Genomic DNA, 18,805 nt, shown 5'->3' with positions numbered 1-18,805 from the left:
CATACAGTATGTACTACAATAAGGAAATGCTTGTTAATTATGGATAGATAAGTTTACCTTCTTGTTAATTTATTACTGTTTATATGTTTTAGCTATATTAATGTCACCACATTACAAACAGAATGGGGAGAGCCAAACTATAGCAGATGTGTTCCTAGTTCATTTGAAGATCTCGAAAACTTCACAGTAACACCGGGTATGTATAACTCCCCTCACATAACGTAGGCCTAGTAACAGACAATAAGTAAGGGATATTGCTTGACATGCCCCCTTTTGGTAGGGCCATGGCAGGTAATAGGGACACTACGCCTCCAGTCAAAGGCTGGGATTTTAATCTGTCAGACAGCCATATGTGCGAAAAGTACCCCCGTGCGCAAAAACTTTGTGGTTTCAATGATCCCTAGTTGAGGCTGTCTGGATTCTGATCCAAGTTGTGTTGTAGTCATGTATCTCATACTTACAATATCAGATCAATTTTTAGTTACAAGTGACAGGTCCTAATGCTCTGAACAGTTCCTGTCATGGACAGAAGTGGCAGCAGAGAGCACTGTGTCAGACTGCAAAGAAAACACCGCTTCCTGCAGGACATACAGCAGCTAATATGTACTGGAAGACTGGAGATTTTTTAATAGAAGTAAATTACGAATCTCTGGCACTTTCTTGCACCAATTGATTTCAAAAAACAAAAAACAAAACAATTTTGGGTGAACTACACCTTTAAGGATATCCCACACAAAGAACACCTGTTATAATACCTGATGCACTGAGTATAACTATGTCACCTGAAAATACTAAGGAAATTATCAAAGCATGAGGACTAGAATTGAGAAGCACTGGTCTAGATCATGGGTGTTAAACTTACGGCCATCCAGCTGTTGCAAAGCTAGAATTCCCATCATGCCTGTCTTTAGCTGCTCAGGCCTTATGAGAACCAGTAGTGAATTAAAACAGGTCCGTTTCGGACGGTCGCCCGGGGCCCAGAGCTCCAGGGGGCCCATGGCCACCCAAACAGACTAAGGGACCTATTCGGCCCGATTCGGCCGATTATCGCTCCGTGGAATAAAGAGAACGATCAACCGATGATTGTGTCATCGGCTGATCGTTCAATTAGGTTCAAACCTAAAATAACCGGTCGCCATCCGCGCATCGCTACGTGGAATAGCAGGCGCGGCGGGCAACCGACGATTTTAAAACATCATACATTACCTGTGCAGGCGCAGGTCTTCTCCTTCTACCGGTCCCGCGCCGCAGCAGCTTCGGAGCGTCCTGTCTTAGCTGACAGACCGCTCAGCCAATCACTGGCTGGTACCGCCGCGGCCAGTGATTGGCTGAGCGGTCTGTCAGTTCAGACAGGACGCTCTGAAGCTGCTGCGTCGCGGGACAGAGAGAAGGAGGTATGAAACAAGGGCTGCAAGGACATCGGTAACGATGTCCCTGCAGCCCTCGCTAACGATTGTCGGGCCGTGGAATAGGCCCAGTAGACGAGCGCTCTTTTACAACGTTGATCGAGCCTTGCTCGGCCCGTGGAATAGGACCCTTTATTATCTCATGGTTACAGTTATGTCATGATTTGCAAACAAAATTTCTGCTTTTCTACATCAATTTTGCACAAATCAGGGCGTTGTGACATTATCTCTCCTGTACTATGAACGCCAGGCTAGTGCTGCCATAGTTACAGTGGGGTGGGGGGCCCAGGCTTGGTAAACAGCCCGGGGCCTATGGTAAAGTTAATCCGCCCCTGATGGGAACTGTAGTTTTGCAACAACTGGAGGGCTGTGAGTTTGACACCTACGGTCTAGATATATAAAGCAAACATGATGTAACTTCTCCCACTTACTGCTTACTTTTCTTCTTCTCTTTCTATAGAAAACGCTAACTATTTGTCAATGCAAATTTTAAACATGACAAAGCAAGCCGCTTCTTTGCCAGAGAATGATATAAGAATCATTCTAAACAAAGTTTCCGAAATAATTGCACTGGGTGAAGTTGATCTTGAAACTGCAAAGGTTCATGTGGATGTGATAAACTTTGTTCTGGAAAAAGCTGACACGTCAGTGCGCCTATTTACTAACAAGTGAGTATTCAGCCTTGGCGACTTTCACAATCATCATACGACTAGCAGGTGATGCAGTTATTGTCCTAAAAAACAATTTTTAAACTTGCAGCTCTGTGTCAAATTGCGTGGCCTAGAGTGTGTATGCCCTAGGCTTGCACCGCCTCTCTGCCCCTCCTCCCCGCCCTCTTCACCATTAGGAATGCCCCTGGGCAGGATTTTTCCAAATCATCACCTGCCTGAATACTGCCACAATCCAGCACATGTGCAGTGTTCACACACTAAAATCCTGCCTGGGAGCATTCCTTATGGTGAAGAGGGTGGGGAGGAGGGATGGAGAGGCAGTGCAAGCCTAGGGCATACACACTCTAGGCCACGCCAATTTGACACAAGACAGCAACTTTAAAAGTTGTTTTTTAGGACAATAACTGCATCACCTGCCGAACGGACTCCAGGACAGATCTTGGATTAAAAGCAGCTATCCGAAGGTACAAGCAGTTTTGGGGGGTTCAGATTGTGGTTATAGAGTCGCTTTAAAGATGAGCAAAGTACCTGATATAAAGTCCATATTACCTTCCACCACGAAGAGAAGGCTGAGCTTACATTCCAGCTTCCCTCTAGAGGTTTACTATAGTGTAGAAAGTATGTGGGCCTAAACCCTAACCATATAAAATACTTAACCAACAATTTTGTTTTGGATCCTGTGGAACACTACTTATCTACTCATCATCTTGAGAATCATTGTGTATGTAGTTAAAATGACTGGGTAAATATAATTATGAAAAAATTTATATAAAAATTTACCAAGAATTTATATATATTTTTTTGTAATCAAGGATACTTAACCTTATGGAAGAAGTTGGATTCAAGATGAATTTTACCAGTGAAACAGCAAATGTGACAACTAATTCCATGGCATTACTAGTATCAAAGGAATTTAAAGAAATTTACTTCACTGTTACGGAATATTTGAAAGGGAATGTGGAGGTATGGTGTGTTGTGTACATGATGGCATTAACTTTATCATTCTCTCTGTTTAGAATGTGACTTTCAGAAGTCACAGAAATTCTGTCTGTGTTTTTTGCTACTGTGTCTGTCTGAATTGTGTCTTTATTTGCCAGCCACACCCACCTTGCCTGTCAAACTTCCAGCAATGCGGGGGTTACTTCACTGCTAGATCTGCTCAGCTAAGCTTGTTGCTGGGATCAGCTGCTAGATCCAGCCTCTGATCCTGGGTAAATAGTAGAGATTAGCGAACCGCCCGAGGTTCAGGTTCGTATGAACCTGAACTCTCGGCTTTATATTCCCGCTGTCTGCCCGCTCCGTTGCCTGTATCTTTGTTTTTATCTTCATAAAAAAATAATTGATTTGAGCTGTTAATGGTGTCAAAGAGGTGGAGCCTATTATTTTCTGGGCCCTAGTACCCCTACTATTCCCTGTGCTGTATGCCAGACCCATGCTTAATTAGCAACATCCACTGTGCATACAGAATAACAAGGTGTATCAGTGCTGGGACCCAGGGAAATATAGGCTCCGCCTTTTTAACACTATTCACATGAAAAATAAAGATTTTTTTTTAGAAAATAAAACCAGTCAACAAAGGTATGTTATGAATAACTGATATCTGTCAAGCAGTGCCACTAGCTTGCTAAGCGGTCAGGGGGTGACAGATTCACTTTAAATGTGTTGTCTCCTTGAAGATCAGCAACCCCTTTTAGGCCATATTCCCACTCAGTCTTTTGATCTCTATTTTCATCTATATAGGGATTTGGTGGGGAATCTACATGTCTGCCGAAATACATTTTAAAAAATTTTTTTGTTTTCCTTTGCAGATAGCATTACAGCAGTCTCGTCCTGACAAGGCTGTAGCCTTCATACATTTACCCAAATCAATCCAAGACCAAGCTGGAATATCATCAACCAAAGTCCAATTCAACTTTATTGGAAGTTTATTACCATTCAAGGCAAGAAAAAAAAAACAAATGAATTTAAAAATGTGCTCTGTGAAATCACTTTGTAATGTTCTGGGATAAAAAAAAAAAACAAAACTTGCAATATAATGCGACATTTTACAAAGCTTTTCAAAATTCTTAAACTCAAGTCACGTAGAGCTTCAGATTATAATGTGAATTCAACATTGGAATCGGTGTGAAAATCTGATGAAATCAACATGGCAGTGTATGGCTATGTTTACACATGGTATTTTGGTCAGTTTGTCTGTGTTTTGGGCAGTATTTGTAGCCAAAATCACGAATGGAACAACCCGAAAAAAATTACAATGGAAAGAATTGTACAGGTTCTGTGATTTTAACCCAGTCCTGGTTTTGGCTGAAGCAATACTGACCAAAATACTGTGCAAGAACATTGCCAACCAAAGTCTTTGAGTATCTCATAGACTTACATAGGGAAAGTTACTTCTGGTGTGTGAATTAGCACTGGAGTGGAGACCAGAGCTGGCAGCACCATGGGGAATATGAGTGCCTGGAAAGCAGGAAAGAGGGAATAGGACCCCACCGGACATATACCAGGAGAGGGGTAATTTAAATTCTGAAATTCCTAGGTTGTAGTCTTTCCCTTTTCATAGACTGCCAGCTGGTGTAAGGAATTTTAAATGCAAGGTAATGCGCCATGGAAAAAAGTATGCAAATTAGCACCCTAATAAAAGATAGAAAGCTGTCGACGTTTAACCCATTAAAGAGCCTTGAAAAATCATCATAAGAGGAGAGGACACATCAGTAGACAGCTCTTTCTGGGTTCTTGCACCTCATTAGTATCATGTGTAGAGATGAGCGAACCGGGTTCGGGTTCGGGTTCGAGTCCATCCGAACCCGAACGTTCAGCATTTGATTAGCGGGGGCTGCTAAACTTGGATAAAGCTCTAAGGTTGTCTGGAAAACATGGATACAGCCAATGACTATATCCATGTTTTCCACATAGCCTTAGGGCTTTATCCAACTTCAGCAGCCACCGCTAATCAAATGCATAAAGTTCGGGTTCGGATGGACTCGAGCATGCTCCAGGTTCACTCATCTCTAATCATGTGGGTTCTGATGGGCTGGGAAGAGGCTTCTAATAGTGTTACTTCAGCAGCTCTATAGACAATGAATGGAGTAGCGGTGCACATATGCTCAATTTGAAATAACTCTCAGGTACCAGAGATTATGGAGGGATCCCAGTGGTTGTTATCACCATTATCTGACACTTATCGCATATCCTATGGATAGGGTACAAGTGATTAAACACTGAATGTTCCTTTAAATAGAAAAAAAAATCCTATACTTACCTTACTTGCTTCCCAACTGGTTTCTGCTGCAAAGCACTTTCCTGTGTCTGTCTCAGCTCAAAGACCTTTCTTCTTAGCCAGTCAGTGGCCACCACTGTGCCAACCCTGACACAGTTAACTGTTTGGGGTGACAACACAGCTGTGTTAATGGGAAAGGGAGCAAGGTAAGTATGGGATTTTTTTTATTATTTAACCACACCCCTAAAAACCCCCTTTAAGCTGTGCGATACAGAAAGTCACATGAGGCTACTTAAATATACTATTTGCTGTTGTGCTAGAATCTATAATTATAACAGAATATTTAAGTGTGCAAGGTAATAATAAAGATAGACCATTATCATAGAATAATTTAACCATCGTCTTTTATAGGACTATGAATCCAGACATCTGGAACTAAACACGTACATCATAAGTGCCAGTTTTGAGGGCACAGACGTTGAGAATCTGAGGGAGCCGATAGATATAACACTGCAGCACTTTAATGTAAATGTGGTAAGTTTCATTAATTGTCTTCTCTTTACTTGTCTCCATGAAAATTAAAATTATGTGATAGAGGACAGGTAAACAAGGACCAATTATGACATGTCAAGAACAGTGGATGGTGAGGGGAAGCTTCTTTACACCTACAACACATTCTCCTGAGAAAAGATGTTTATACCTTAGAGAAAGCCTATAAATCCCATAGAAATACAGTGCCTAGACCTGGCCCATTATAATTAGTCGACAACATTGTAGATTTGAAGCTGGGGATTTAACGATTAAAAATAAAGTCAAATCCAGAGTCAAGTAAAGCCCATATTACACTGGGCGATTAAGAGGAGCAAATGAGCGCCAACCTGTCAGGTCAGCGCTCACTTGCTCCTCGTTCCCCGCTCGCTGCCAGCGCTATTACATGCTTCGGTAGTGAGCGGGTGAAAGCGGGTGGGGGCGCGGGGAGCTGTGGAGGGGCCGCCCAGGTGATTTCTAGATCGTCCAGGCAGCCTATAGAGCATAGCAGTGGTCTGCTGCCGCCACTCCTATTGCTCCATATCGCTGCTATCCTTATTGTTCCCGTTTCAACATGTTGAAAGACAGCAATCAGCCGACATCATGCATGTCGGCTGATTGTTGTCTTTTATGACAGATGATAATCGCTTAGTGTAATAGGGCCTTAAGTGTGAACATGCCCTAAAGAAAGTTTATGTTTATGATACACGCAACATTTCTGCTCCAAGTTATAATTTCTCTTTTCTCTTAGGATGATTATCCGGTGAAGTGTGCTTTTTGGGACTTTTCTAAAAACAGTAAGTGATACTATTTTACTAAGTTTATCTGACAAATATGCTACTTGCTCTATTTCTGCATTGGGGGATACCCATAGTAGATTTAGAAAAAACACTAGCCATCGATGACCCTCTAACACTCACAAATGCCTCTCTATGAGCTACAGTGGTTATGGCTATGAGCACTGATCAATGTATTTTGACTTAATTATTAGTTGTTATATATGGGATAGGGAAACACATTGTATCGTTACACTAATATGACGTGCATATGATGTCAGATTTACAGTATGCACCAGGTTGGCCTATTACGCCACCAGTTCTACAAACCAATAGATATTCAGTTCTGCACACATTGTTTCTTGTTTGTTTTTGTGTTCAAGTTATACCATTTTTTGTAAGCGATTGGTTTATGTTCATAAAAATCCTAAATCTTGTGTTCTGTTTCGCGGCACAGATAATTTGGGTGGTTGGAACACATCTGGTTGTTCAGTGACTTTTACAAACAAGGAATACACTTCATGTTCCTGTAACCATCTTACTCACTTTGGAGTTCTCCTAGTAAGTACTGTGTTGTATTGTAGAGCCTTCTATGGGTCTGTCTTATGATAATATTACAATGTTAGGTATAATTAGTAGAGATAAGCGCAGCGGGTTTCGTTAAGCTTTGTATGAAGCCAAACCATCGGCTTTTGAAACCCACTGTCTGCCTGCTCCGCCTTGAAAACATGGATACAGCCATACACCATAGACTGTACCCATGTTTTCAAGGTGGTCCTTGGCATGTATCCACCTTCTCCACGCAAGTGGAAATCAAAAACTGATGGTTTCACTTCCTATGAATCTGCTGCGCTAATCTCTAATAATTACTGTTGAGCAGACTGTTCAGGTTTGTCAGCATTCTCTGAACCCAAACGCTCTGCATTTTACTCCCAGCGGCTGCAGAAGTTGTACGCCGCCCTAGGGCTGCCAGGAAAACAAGGATACAGCCTATGGCTATGGCAAGTTTACTAGTAATGATCCAAAAAGTTTACATAATATTTCTAGGTACGCCCCTGCATACCACCTGTGCTTCATACAAGGAGGTTCTTTTCTGTTTGGCTGACCTGGTCCGCGTTAGCTCTACTCTACCCACGTCTTTATGGCTCTCCCTTTGGTTCTTAATACAGTAACTTACAACGTTACTGACAACAGTCTTGGTTTTTTTTTCATTTGGGCACATTCAATTCTGACTTTTGCTTACGAGTCCTGTCTTTTCTATGCATACACCTGGATACACATATATATTGTAGATACATTATAAGCCATAACATTAAATCTGTTCCACTTCATGCAGTACAAAATAATGATGTACAACAGGGAAGAATGGAACGGTGTAGAAAAGAAAGACAATAACCTACCGAGTGCAAGCGCAGACAGAGGCATAGTATGGATGAATGATGGGTAGAAGACAATAATGAACAAGACTTCTAGTTGGGAAAACACAATTATATAGATTCAGAATAAATAGAAAGCAATAAAGTAATAGACATATCACATAGAATCACAATGACATCCAATAAATGTTGTGAAAGGAAGCTATAAATGTGAAAATTGACTGGTAATTGAACAATATATTTATCATTATTCTATTCATCATTCATTCCTGTCATAATTACTTTCCATTATTATTGCTTGAAAATATCAGTCTTGTAGCTACTGTATGTCTTATACATAATAGTGATGTCTCCTCAGCTATCACTTATTGTTTCCTGCTTAATAATCATGCCAATTCATGCCGTATCCATTTATAATTTCATATATATATATATATATATATATATATATATAAAATTTTATTTTATTAAGGCATATACTGGTACATATTTATGGAAATACATAGCATCAAATTACTGAATTACTGTGTGCAATACACTCATTAATGGGGTTATCCAGTGAAAATCTTTTTCTTTCAAATCGACTGGTTTTAGAAAGTTATATAGATTTTTAATTAACTTCTATGTAAAAATCTCAAGTCTTCCCGTGCTTATCAGCTGCTGTATGTCCTGCAGGAAGTGGTGTTTTCTTTTCAGTCTGACACAGTGCTCTCCGCTGACATCTCTGGTTGAGACAGGAACTGTCCAGAGTAGGAGAGATTTTCTATGGGGATTAGCTACTGCTCTGGACAGTTCCTGACACGGACAGAGGTGGCAGCAGAGAGCACTGTGTCAGACTGGATAGAATACACCCCTTCCTGCAGGACATACAGCAGCTCATAAGTATGGAAAGACTTGAGATTTTGAAATAAAAGTAAATTACAAATCTATTAAACTTTCTTAATGCAGTTGATTTGAAAGAAAAAGATTTTCACTGGACAGCCCATTTAATGAGCAATACAAAATATTTATGCATCAAACATGCATTGCTGTGGTCTCAAAGCCTAATGTACTAAACCTATATAGCAGGACATGGTGCCATCTCTAAGGGGAGCTTTAATGTGGCCATGTGCAATGGACCATAATCAAGGACATTCAAAAGATTGGCTAATTGAAGTGCTATAGAATATGATTAATATACAATGCTGCATGGTATGAATAGAATGTAATCATAACAATCTGAAACATGAAAGAGGATGCTGGGACTAGGCCAAAATAGATATAAATTGGTTTGTTTTTGGTTGGGTATCAAGCTTGGGGATATTTAGTTTAGAAAAAAGATGCCATCCTCTTTTGACAAGCTGAAAGAAGGTTTCACCATTATTACACATAGGGATTCTTATAAAAGCTGCGAGACTTATAGAACTCGCTGCCACATGATGTTGTAATGGCTGACACATTACACAAGTTCAGAGGTTACAGGTTATGGTTACTAGATATCTGGTGATAGGACGTTGATTCAAGGATTTATTCTAGTTCTCATATTTGGTGTTGGAAGGAAATTTATTCCTGGTATGCTGCCATTAGCATGTGCCTCAAAAAGATTTTCCTCCTTCCTCTGGATCAACAAAGTAGGGTTATACAGTGAACTTGATGAACTCTAATCTTTTTTTTCAACCTCATAAACAATGCAAGATCTAATATAATGTCTTAGTGGACAATCATGTGCTTGGATGATATGAACATTGCAACATGTAAAATATGAACTTGGTTTAAGGTCAAACTTGAGGAATGAAGAACTTCTCATGCATATTCTTATGAGGACAAATTAACCTGGTATTTTCCTTTTTGTCAGGATATTGCTAGGACTACAATCAACCCTCTAGATGAGCACATACTAAGCCTCCTGACTTATGTGGGATGCGGCATTGCCGCTCTATTTCTTGGGATATCTCTTGTAACATATGGGATGTTCCGGTAAGTTTGTGACATGGAAATGTGCGGTATATGAGGCTAATAAAATAAATTATTAGACTAATTAGTTTCCAGGAATTAAAGCGACTCTGTACCCACAATCTGACCCCCCCCCCCAAACCACTTGTACCTTCGGATAGCTGCTTTTAATCCAAGATCTATCCTGGGGTCCGTTTGGCAGGTGATGCAGTTATTGTCCTAAAAACAACTTTTAGGGTACAAACACACACACTGTATAAGCAGCAGATCTGCAGCAGATTTGATGGTGCAGATTTGATGCTGTGTTCAGTTATTTAGATCTAATCTGCTGCTTATCTGCTGCGTATCACAGCAGAAAATACGCTGCGATACGGTGTGTGTGAAGCTACCCTTAAACTGGCAGTCCCGTGCCCAACGGTCGTGGCCTAGATTGTGTATGCATTAAGCTGGCACACCCTCTCTGTCCCTCCTCCCCGCCCTCCTCATCATTAGGAATGCACCAGGCAGATTGTCTCCTATTCCTCAGCTGTGTGAATACTGAACATGGGCTGGATCGTTAAGGCACCTGTGCAATGTTCAGACAGGAGAAAATGTTCCAGTGGCATTCCTAATGATGAAGAGGGTGGGGAGGAGGGACGGAGGGGTGGTGCAAAGTTAGGGCACAGATACTCTAAACCCCGGCCGTTGGGCACGGGGCTGCAAGTTTAAAAGTTGTTATTTAGGACAATAACTGCATCCCTTGCCAAACGGACCCCAGGACAGATCTTGTATTAAAAGCAGCTATCTGAAGGTACAAGTGGTTTGTGGGGGGGGGGGGGGTCAGATTGTGGGTACAGAGTCACTTTAAGTCTCCTCATGAGTTCAGACTAAGGCTATGTTCATACTGCGTAAGAGACCTGCCGTTCCGTGACCCGGCCGGTACGGAACGGCCGGTCTCTGAAAAGATCATCCCAGCCAGTACTGCAGTACCGGCCGGATGATCTTTTAAGCTGCAGGGTTCTGACACTTGTGCATCCGTGCGGGCCTGCATCAGGACTCCTCACAGCACATTATGGAGCGAGCAGCTGGAGCCGCTTGCTCTATAGTGTGCACTGGCAGGGATTTCTGCGGCCGCTATCCACTGAATAGCGTCCGCAGGAAACTGACATGTCAGTGGTTTGCGGTGCCATTAGGGATTCCGGCCAGACCGTATCCCATGTGAATGTACAATGGCCAGAATTTTATGAAAATATACGTTGTGTGAACGTAGCCTAACACTGAAGTTTTACAATACATAATATATACATATGTATATAGAAGCTGGCTGTGTTAGTAGTGCCTGTAGCAGAGCAATCAGTGAATGACAGTTTTTCGAGCTTGCTGTGCTACAAGGTGGGTGCAGCACTACTGACACAGATAGCTTCCCTAAGTGTAATGTCTGGTCTGATGCTAGCATGTATTAGACTAACAAATACTTCTACATGGTTTGTTAGAAAAACATAGCTGTCTTCTTCCAGAAACAACACCTCTCCTGTCCTCAGTTTGGTTATGGGTTTTGCAGCTCAGTTCCATTGAAGTGAATGGAATGGAGCTGAATTGTAATACCACACACAACCTGAGGATAGGGGTGGTGCTGTTTTTAGAAAGTAGCTGTGTATTTTCTAATCCTTGACAACCCTTTTAAAAAGCAGACACAGCATGTATTTTCCCATTGTATACTAAGCCTTCACACTGCTGCCTTTCTTGTCCTTTCAGACAGCTGAGAAGAGATTACCCTTCAAAAATATTGATGAATCTTTCATTTTCGCTCTTGATGCTTAATCTGCTATTTTTGGTCAACAACTGGTTGTCATCGTTGAGAAGTCAAGGCTTGTGTATCTCGATTGCAGCTCTCCTGCATTACTTCCTGCTGACATCGTTCACATGGATGGCCCTGGAAGCTGTCCATATGTATTTTGCATTTGTCAAAGTCTTTAACTCATACATCCATAAATACATATTAAAGTTATGTATCGCTGGCTGGGGTGAGTATTGGCTCCAGTCATTTCCTTCACTCTGTAATACTGAAATATTTGCTGAATGTGTTGCTTTTATCTTCCAGTTTTGTTGATGTATGACATGAATATCGGCATCACAAACCCAATATATTGGAGAAAAAAATCATATATTTATAGGGAAACTATTAATAGGTTAGAAGCATCTTACCTGCTGATATCTCCCTATAGTGCACAGGGCACTGAGAATGAAGGTGCGTGTCTTACCTCCATCCTCTGAGGCTGTTTCTTTGATATTAGTTTGAAGTGTCACTGTTGTTATAACTTTCAAAATCTAAATCAACAGTAGATTTGATATAAAGCAAGTCTGCAATTTACATTCATTATTTTATTTTTTTAGTTATCATTGAAAACACGGCACTTCCTGTTTTCTGACAGTTTTTTTCCTCAAAAAACAGGAAACAGTCAGAAAACAGGAAGTCCTGTATATCCCAGGTTATCTGTGCGCTCACAGAGAGAAGGCAGTCATGTGATTGACAGACACATTTAGCCGTGACTCTCTGTACTGGCCGGAATTCTGGGTTTAGTCTCTTTTTTTCAACCAGCACAAGTCAGAAAATCTGCCTTCAGGAGACTGGACCTGGATTTCTGGTGAGTACAGCTTTGTTTTACAGCATGATAACAACAAAAAAAATAATGAATGTATATGGCAAACTTTCTATATATCACATCTACTGTTAATTTAGATTTTGAAAGTTATAACAACAGTGACACTTTAACTACCATGCTAATTAGTAGTTCTGGTGCACAGGAGGTGGGACTACTGCCCCCAGTGCACAGATCTGCCCCCCTGCCGACACGCTCCACTAATATTCTTTAGGAAGGGTTGGGCAGCCGGAGTGGATCGGTAGCCCTGCCCCTGTGTAACAAAACACCTAATTAGTATAAGGATTAAACCCTTGATAGCCTGGAAAGAAGACACTTACCTTCATCCTCAGTGCCCTGTGCACATTAGGAAGATATCAGTAGGTTAGATATTAGTTTACATTTAAGTTTCAAATAAGTCACAGATTAAATAGAAATTTACGAATGGGCTGTGTTTGGTACTGCAGCTAAGAGCCATTTACTTGCAGTTCCAAAGTCCATGAATAGTCTAGGGCTACATGCAGATTTCCAGACATGCTGCCTGGTCGCCCAACTCCATCCTTCATACAAGTGAACCTGGTTGTGTTGTGACTCAAACTGCTGCAGTCACATAAAATCGCTCCCATGCATCAATGGACACATTGAAGTTAATGTGTAGCACAATTTACAGCAGATTTCCTGCAGCAAACCTGCTGTGTACAACCCGATAGACTCGCTACATGTGAATGTGTCGAAAATAAATTACAAATGGTGCATTATAGAGCAGTATGGGGAAATCACAGCATGAGAATGTCTTTATCATTAAAAAATAAGATTACTGACCATTCTTTTTTTTTTTTTTTTTGCAGAAATCAATAGTTCAGGCAATTTTAAGAAACTTTGTAATGGGTTTATTAGCCAAAAAATGCATTTTTATCATGATAAAGCAGTTTGAACCTCTCCCCGTCTTGATTGTTCTCTATGGAGAGGGGAGTGGTGGAGGGGGATGAGGCACCAAAATAGGACAACAAAGAGTTAATTTACAGCTACATCACTGAGCTATCTTCTCTTAAGTCAGCACTGACCTCTCTGACCTCTGAATAGACCCACCAACAGGTCATGTTTTGAGTATTTCACAGGTGATATAATTATGGTCAGTGCACCAGTAACTGCCACAGCTGTTGGTTGTATGGGACATGACCTGTCGGTGGGTCTTGAGGACTGGAGTTGAGAAACACTGCTTTAAACCAACGGGGAACATTAATTAGTGTGAAATATTTTTTTCCCCTATTGTCTAAACCAGTATGTAGTGTTACCAGTGTAGTCTAGAGTGGCCTCCGCTACACTCACAGTAAGCCCCCACAGGAGTGCTGTAAAGGAATATACAGCATAATATGGATGGTGCCAAACCATCAGCTACTGTATACACTACAGGAAGTGACGTATTCATTCCAGTCCATGACACAGTGCTCTCTGCTGCCACCTCTGTCTGTGACAGGAACTGTCCAGAGCATTAGCAAATTCCCATAGAAAACCTTCCCTGCTCTGGACAGTTCCTGTCACGGACAGAGGTGGCAGCAGAGAGCAACATGTCAGACTGGAAAGAATACACCACTTGCTGCAGGACATACAGCAGCTGACAAGTACTGGAAGGCTTGAGTTTTTGGAATAGAGTTAATTTACAAATCTATTTAACATTCTAACACCAGTTAATAAAATTTTTTTTTCTCTGGAGTACCACTTTAAGAGGATGCATTTTCTATTACTGTCTCCATCCTGGGACGGGCTTTGTACTAGCACAGCATATGTTGATTCTGATTCTTTACTTCAAGCGATTTACTGCCATCTCATGTCATCCAATAAAAAGAAAACCTGAAGGATACAGATCTTCTGCCATGAAGCCCCAGAGAAATAACAAAGTATTTTCTGTTTACATGACTGAATAATTGACTATTATTATGTTTCTGATACAGGAATCCCTCTCGTTGTAGTTGTTGCCGTACTTTGTGTTAATGTTAATTTTTATGGAAGCGAATCTGATTACAAGCAGAATGAGGTCTCTGGAGACAGCGGCACTTTGTTGTGAGTAATGAACCACTTTACTCTGTATAACATTTCAGTTAGTAAAATTTGGCGAATAAGTTTTAATAAATTTTGTGCACTGTATGGTAAGATGTTTCTGTTACTTTATGGGTAAATTTGAAACCTTTAATATTGTTGCCGTACACTGTATACTGGCTTATGGCACCATTATAATTATTGCTATTTTTTATTGTTTCCATGCTAGAAAAATAGATATAATAGGGGAGATTAATTAAAGGGGTTATCCAGCGCTACAAAAACATGGCCACTTTTCCCCCTCTGTTGTCTCCAGTTCAGGTGTGGTTAAGCATCAGAGCTCCACGGAGGAAAGATCATCCGGCCGGTACTTAAGTACCAGCCGTGATGATCCGGGCTGAGACCGGCCGTTCCGTGACCCGGCCGGAGTCACGGAACGGCCGGTCTCATACGCAGTGTGAACATAGCCTAAAGGGGTTATCCAGCAAAAATATTTTTCTTTCAAACCAACTGGTTTCAGAAAGTTATATAGATTTGTTATTTACTTCTATTGTAAAATTTCAAGCCTTCCAGTACTTATTAACTGCTGTATGCCCTGTAGGAAGTGGTGTTTACTTTCAGTCTGACACACTGCTCTCTGCTGCCACCTCTGTCTGAGAAAGGAACTGTCCAGAGCAGAAGAAGTTTTCTATGGAGATATGATAGTGCTCTGTTTCGGACAGAGGTGGCAGCAGAGAGCACTGTGTCGGACTGAAAAGAAAACACCAGTTTCTGCAGGGCATACAGCAGCTGATAAGTATGGGAGAACTTGAGATTTTTAAATATAAGTAAATTTAAAAAAAAAAATCTATATTACTTTCCGAGACCAGTTGATTTGAAAGAACAAGATTTTTTCTGGACAACCCCTTTGATTTCAAATAGACCTGTGTAATACTTTTTCCTATGGAGGCGCTGCAGAAGAATTGCTTACTTGCCACAGGATGTAATATCTGAGGATCTGATGCCCTACTAACAAAAGGAAATTGTTAGGAAGCAAATGATGCCTTAATGTTTATAATCCCTTTACGTTTCCATAGGAGTAGGTTATATTGGCCTTATCCTTTACTCTATTTAACAGCAAGTCGGACTATATGTGAAGCTTTATTCTAATAATCTCACTTCTCTTTACCAGCTGCTGGATCCAGAATGACATTGTATTCTATGTGGCAGTGGTGTCTTACTTTGGAGCAGTTTTTCTTATCAACATTTCCATGTTCATCGTTGTACTTCTGCAAATCCAGTCCCTGAAGTCCTCAAGGATAAAGGACTGGAAGGCCCTTTTCCTGCATGACATAAAGAACACTCTCAGCCTGGCCTTCTTACTCGGATTAACCTGGGGTTTCGCCTTCTTTGCTTGGGGACCTGTGCGAATTGCCTTTTTATATCTATTTGCTGTTTTTAATACATTACAAGGTAAGCAGGTACTAATATAGAAATCTAAAGGCCCCATGTTTATTGTGTATCTATAAATTATAAAGTCATTATGAAGAAGTATGAGTTACTGAGCTATAAATTATAGTTATAATTTTATAGTTGTATAGTGAGGCTAGGTTGACACATTGTGGACTTGGTGAGGACAATATGAGGCCTGAAAACTGTGGTGACATGCTGCTTAGTGCCGTATTTATGTACAATGATATGTAGTTACACTGCCTTTACCCTCCTCCCAGCCACCCATGCTTGATTGGCATCCTGAGTATTGGGAATTTAAAGTGACACTGTCACCCCCTTTTGGTATTCTGACTTCTCTACACAGGAGTAATAATAAATTTAGCAGTTTTCATACCTTATTTTATATCATACATCATGGTGCTTGTTACAGTAAAAAGTGATCTTTTATCATCTGCGGATTGTGTTACCTGGGCGGGGCTTCTCGGGCGCAGCACCACTAAGCCCCACCCATATTACCACAGTATGCTCCGCCCATGTGGCATCATAGGCTCCGCCTCCTGACGGCCATTGGTATGGGCCGACCTAGAGGGGGTGGGGCCTAGACATTTAGGCCAGCCCGTTCCAATGGCCGTTGAGGGGCAGGGCCTAGACAGCTATGACATCACAGAGGGTGGGGTTCTAAGACACCATTATGGGCAGGGCTAAGTGGCGCTTTGGTCGAGAAGCTCCGCCCAGGTGGCATAATCCACTGATGATAAAAGATCACTTTTAACTGGAACAAGCACCATGACGTATGATATAAAATAAGTGTAGAGAAGTCATGGTGCACAAAGGGGGTGACAGTGTCACTTTAAAGTTGTTGTCCGACCAGGACCCCTTTAAAGGGGTATTCTGGTGAAAAACATATATATATTTATTCATATCGACTGGTGTTGTAAAGTTATAGAAAATTGTAAATTACTCAAGTCTTCCATCACTTATCAGTTGCTGTATGTCCTGCAGGAAGTGATGTATTCTTTCCAATCTGACACGGTGCTCTCTGCTGCCACCTCTGTCTGTGATGACAGGAACTGTTCAGAGCAGGAGAAGTTTTCTATAGGGATTTGCTCCTGCTCTGAACAGTTGATGTTACAGACAGAATTGGCACCAGAGAACACTTTGTTAGACTGGAAAAAATACACCACTTCCTGTAGGACATACAGCAGCTGATAAGTACTGGAAGACTGGAGATTTCTAAATAGTAGTAATTAACAAATCTGTATAAGTTTCTGACAGCAGTTGATTTGAAAACATTTTCTTTTCCTCTGGAGTAACCTTTGAAGTATTATGCCCAGGGAGGGGGTAAATGCAAAAAAATATATACTTACCTCCCTGACTCCCATATTGCTGCCCGTACTATGCCACTCCCCTGTTTGTTGTACAACTGCGTCCAGGATCATAGATGGGAAGTAGCAGTCACGCTCAGCCATTGATCAGCTGTACTGGTGTCCCACCTTCACCAGATAGAGACACCCTGCCATCTACTGTAGCTATAGAGAAGCTTAGAGCACATTCATACTCCAGGAGCTGTAGTGTAGGTGTTCTAGCTGCATGCCAGATTAACACTTTAGTGTCATCATGTAGACACTGCTATAATGAGATCACCTTTGTAGCGACAGGTGCACTTTACATATAAAAATAATGAGGTTGGAATTCTATGCATACTCATTTTTTTCTGCTCTTCTCTCACATTAGGATTTTTTATTTTTGTGTTCCATTGTCTAATTAAAGAGAATGTAAGACGGCACTGGAAGATGTATCTGTGCTGTGGGAGATGTCGGCTTGACAATTATTCAGGTGAGATTACTTTGTGCTGTAATATCCTGGATTTATTGATTCAAGGGTTCAGGTTATTTGAACACTAAAATAAAAATACCCTTTGATAGACTTTTTTTTACTTTTCTAAATACATACCCATTAGAGATGAGCGAACCTGGAGCATGCTCGAGTCCATCCAAACCCGAACGTTCGGCATTTGATTAGCGGTGGCTGCTGAAGTTGGATATAGCCCTAAGGCTATGTGGAAAACATGGATATAGTCATTGGCTGTATCCATGTTTTCCAGACAACCTTAGAGCTTTATCCAAGTTCAGCAGCCCCAGCTAATCAAATACCGAACGTGTGGATCGACTCGAATCCGAACCCGGTTCGCTCATCTCTAATAACCATTAAGGTGAAGCTCCATATTTCTGAACTTCTGAACATAGTAGAAATTAGCTAGTAATAACAGTGGGTTCCTAGACCATGATTTGAAACATAGAAATATCTACTATAGTAGCATGCATAAGAGCTGCTATAGGGCCCAGTTAGTAATGGGGGCCCCTACCTCCACAGATGGTGAAGACTGGAGAATTGAAGGTGAAAATAGAAATCTGAATTCATATTCTTGTACTGTAATTCCCCCCTGTACAGTGATGTCAGGTGCATTATCCCTGCACTATGGCTACACTGTGTGCATGATTGATCTGCAGTGACATCACTGTGTGCATTCTCCCTGTGCTGTGACATCACTGTGTGCATTATTCCTATGCTGTGACATACTGTGTGCATTATTCCTGTTCAGTGACATCACTTTGTGCATTATTCCTGTGCTGTGACATCACTGTGTGTATTATCCCTGTGTTGTGACATCACTGTGTATTATTCCTGTGCTGTGACATCACTGTGTGCATTATTCCTGTTCTGTGACATCACTGTGTGCATTATTCCTGTGCTGTGACATCACTGTGTGCATTATTCCTGTGCTGTGACATCACTGTGTGCATTATCCCTGT

At 41.2% G+C, this 18,805-nt stretch overlaps 1 protein-coding gene across 2 annotated transcripts in view; it reads left to right on the top strand.

Annotated features, from left to right (window-relative positions):
- ADGRG4 (adhesion G protein-coupled receptor G4) overlaps window positions 1-18,805 on the top strand; it is a 72,040-nt gene that overhangs the window by 38,683 nt on the left and 14,552 nt on the right. For both annotated transcript variants that reach the window (XM_069943120.1, XM_069943119.1), the window contains 12 exons: window positions 93-196; window positions 1,867-2,074; window positions 2,890-3,040; window positions 3,886-4,017; window positions 5,706-5,828; window positions 6,574-6,619; window positions 7,056-7,159; window positions 9,809-9,930; window positions 11,641-11,909; window positions 14,477-14,585; window positions 15,733-16,013; window positions 17,727-17,828. In XM_069943120.1, the coding sequence (XP_069799221.1) occupies window positions 93-196; window positions 1,867-2,074; window positions 2,890-3,040; window positions 3,886-4,017; window positions 5,706-5,828; window positions 6,574-6,619; window positions 7,056-7,159; window positions 9,809-9,930; window positions 11,641-11,909; window positions 14,477-14,585; window positions 15,733-16,013; window positions 17,727-17,828 (1,751 nt within the window). The remainder of the gene's footprint in view (window positions 1-92; window positions 197-1,866; window positions 2,075-2,889; window positions 3,041-3,885; window positions 4,018-5,705; window positions 5,829-6,573; window positions 6,620-7,055; window positions 7,160-9,808; window positions 9,931-11,640; window positions 11,910-14,476; window positions 14,586-15,732; window positions 16,014-17,726; window positions 17,829-18,805) is intronic.

Source organism: Dendropsophus ebraccatus, chromosome 10 (genome assembly GCF_027789765.1).
Source record: "Dendropsophus ebraccatus isolate aDenEbr1 chromosome 10, aDenEbr1.pat, whole genome shotgun sequence".
Taxonomy (NCBI): Eukaryota; Metazoa; Chordata; class Amphibia; order Anura; family Hylidae; genus Dendropsophus; species Dendropsophus ebraccatus.
Note: the sequence above shows the minus strand (reverse complement) of the source record. Positions and strands in the feature narration are given on the sequence as shown.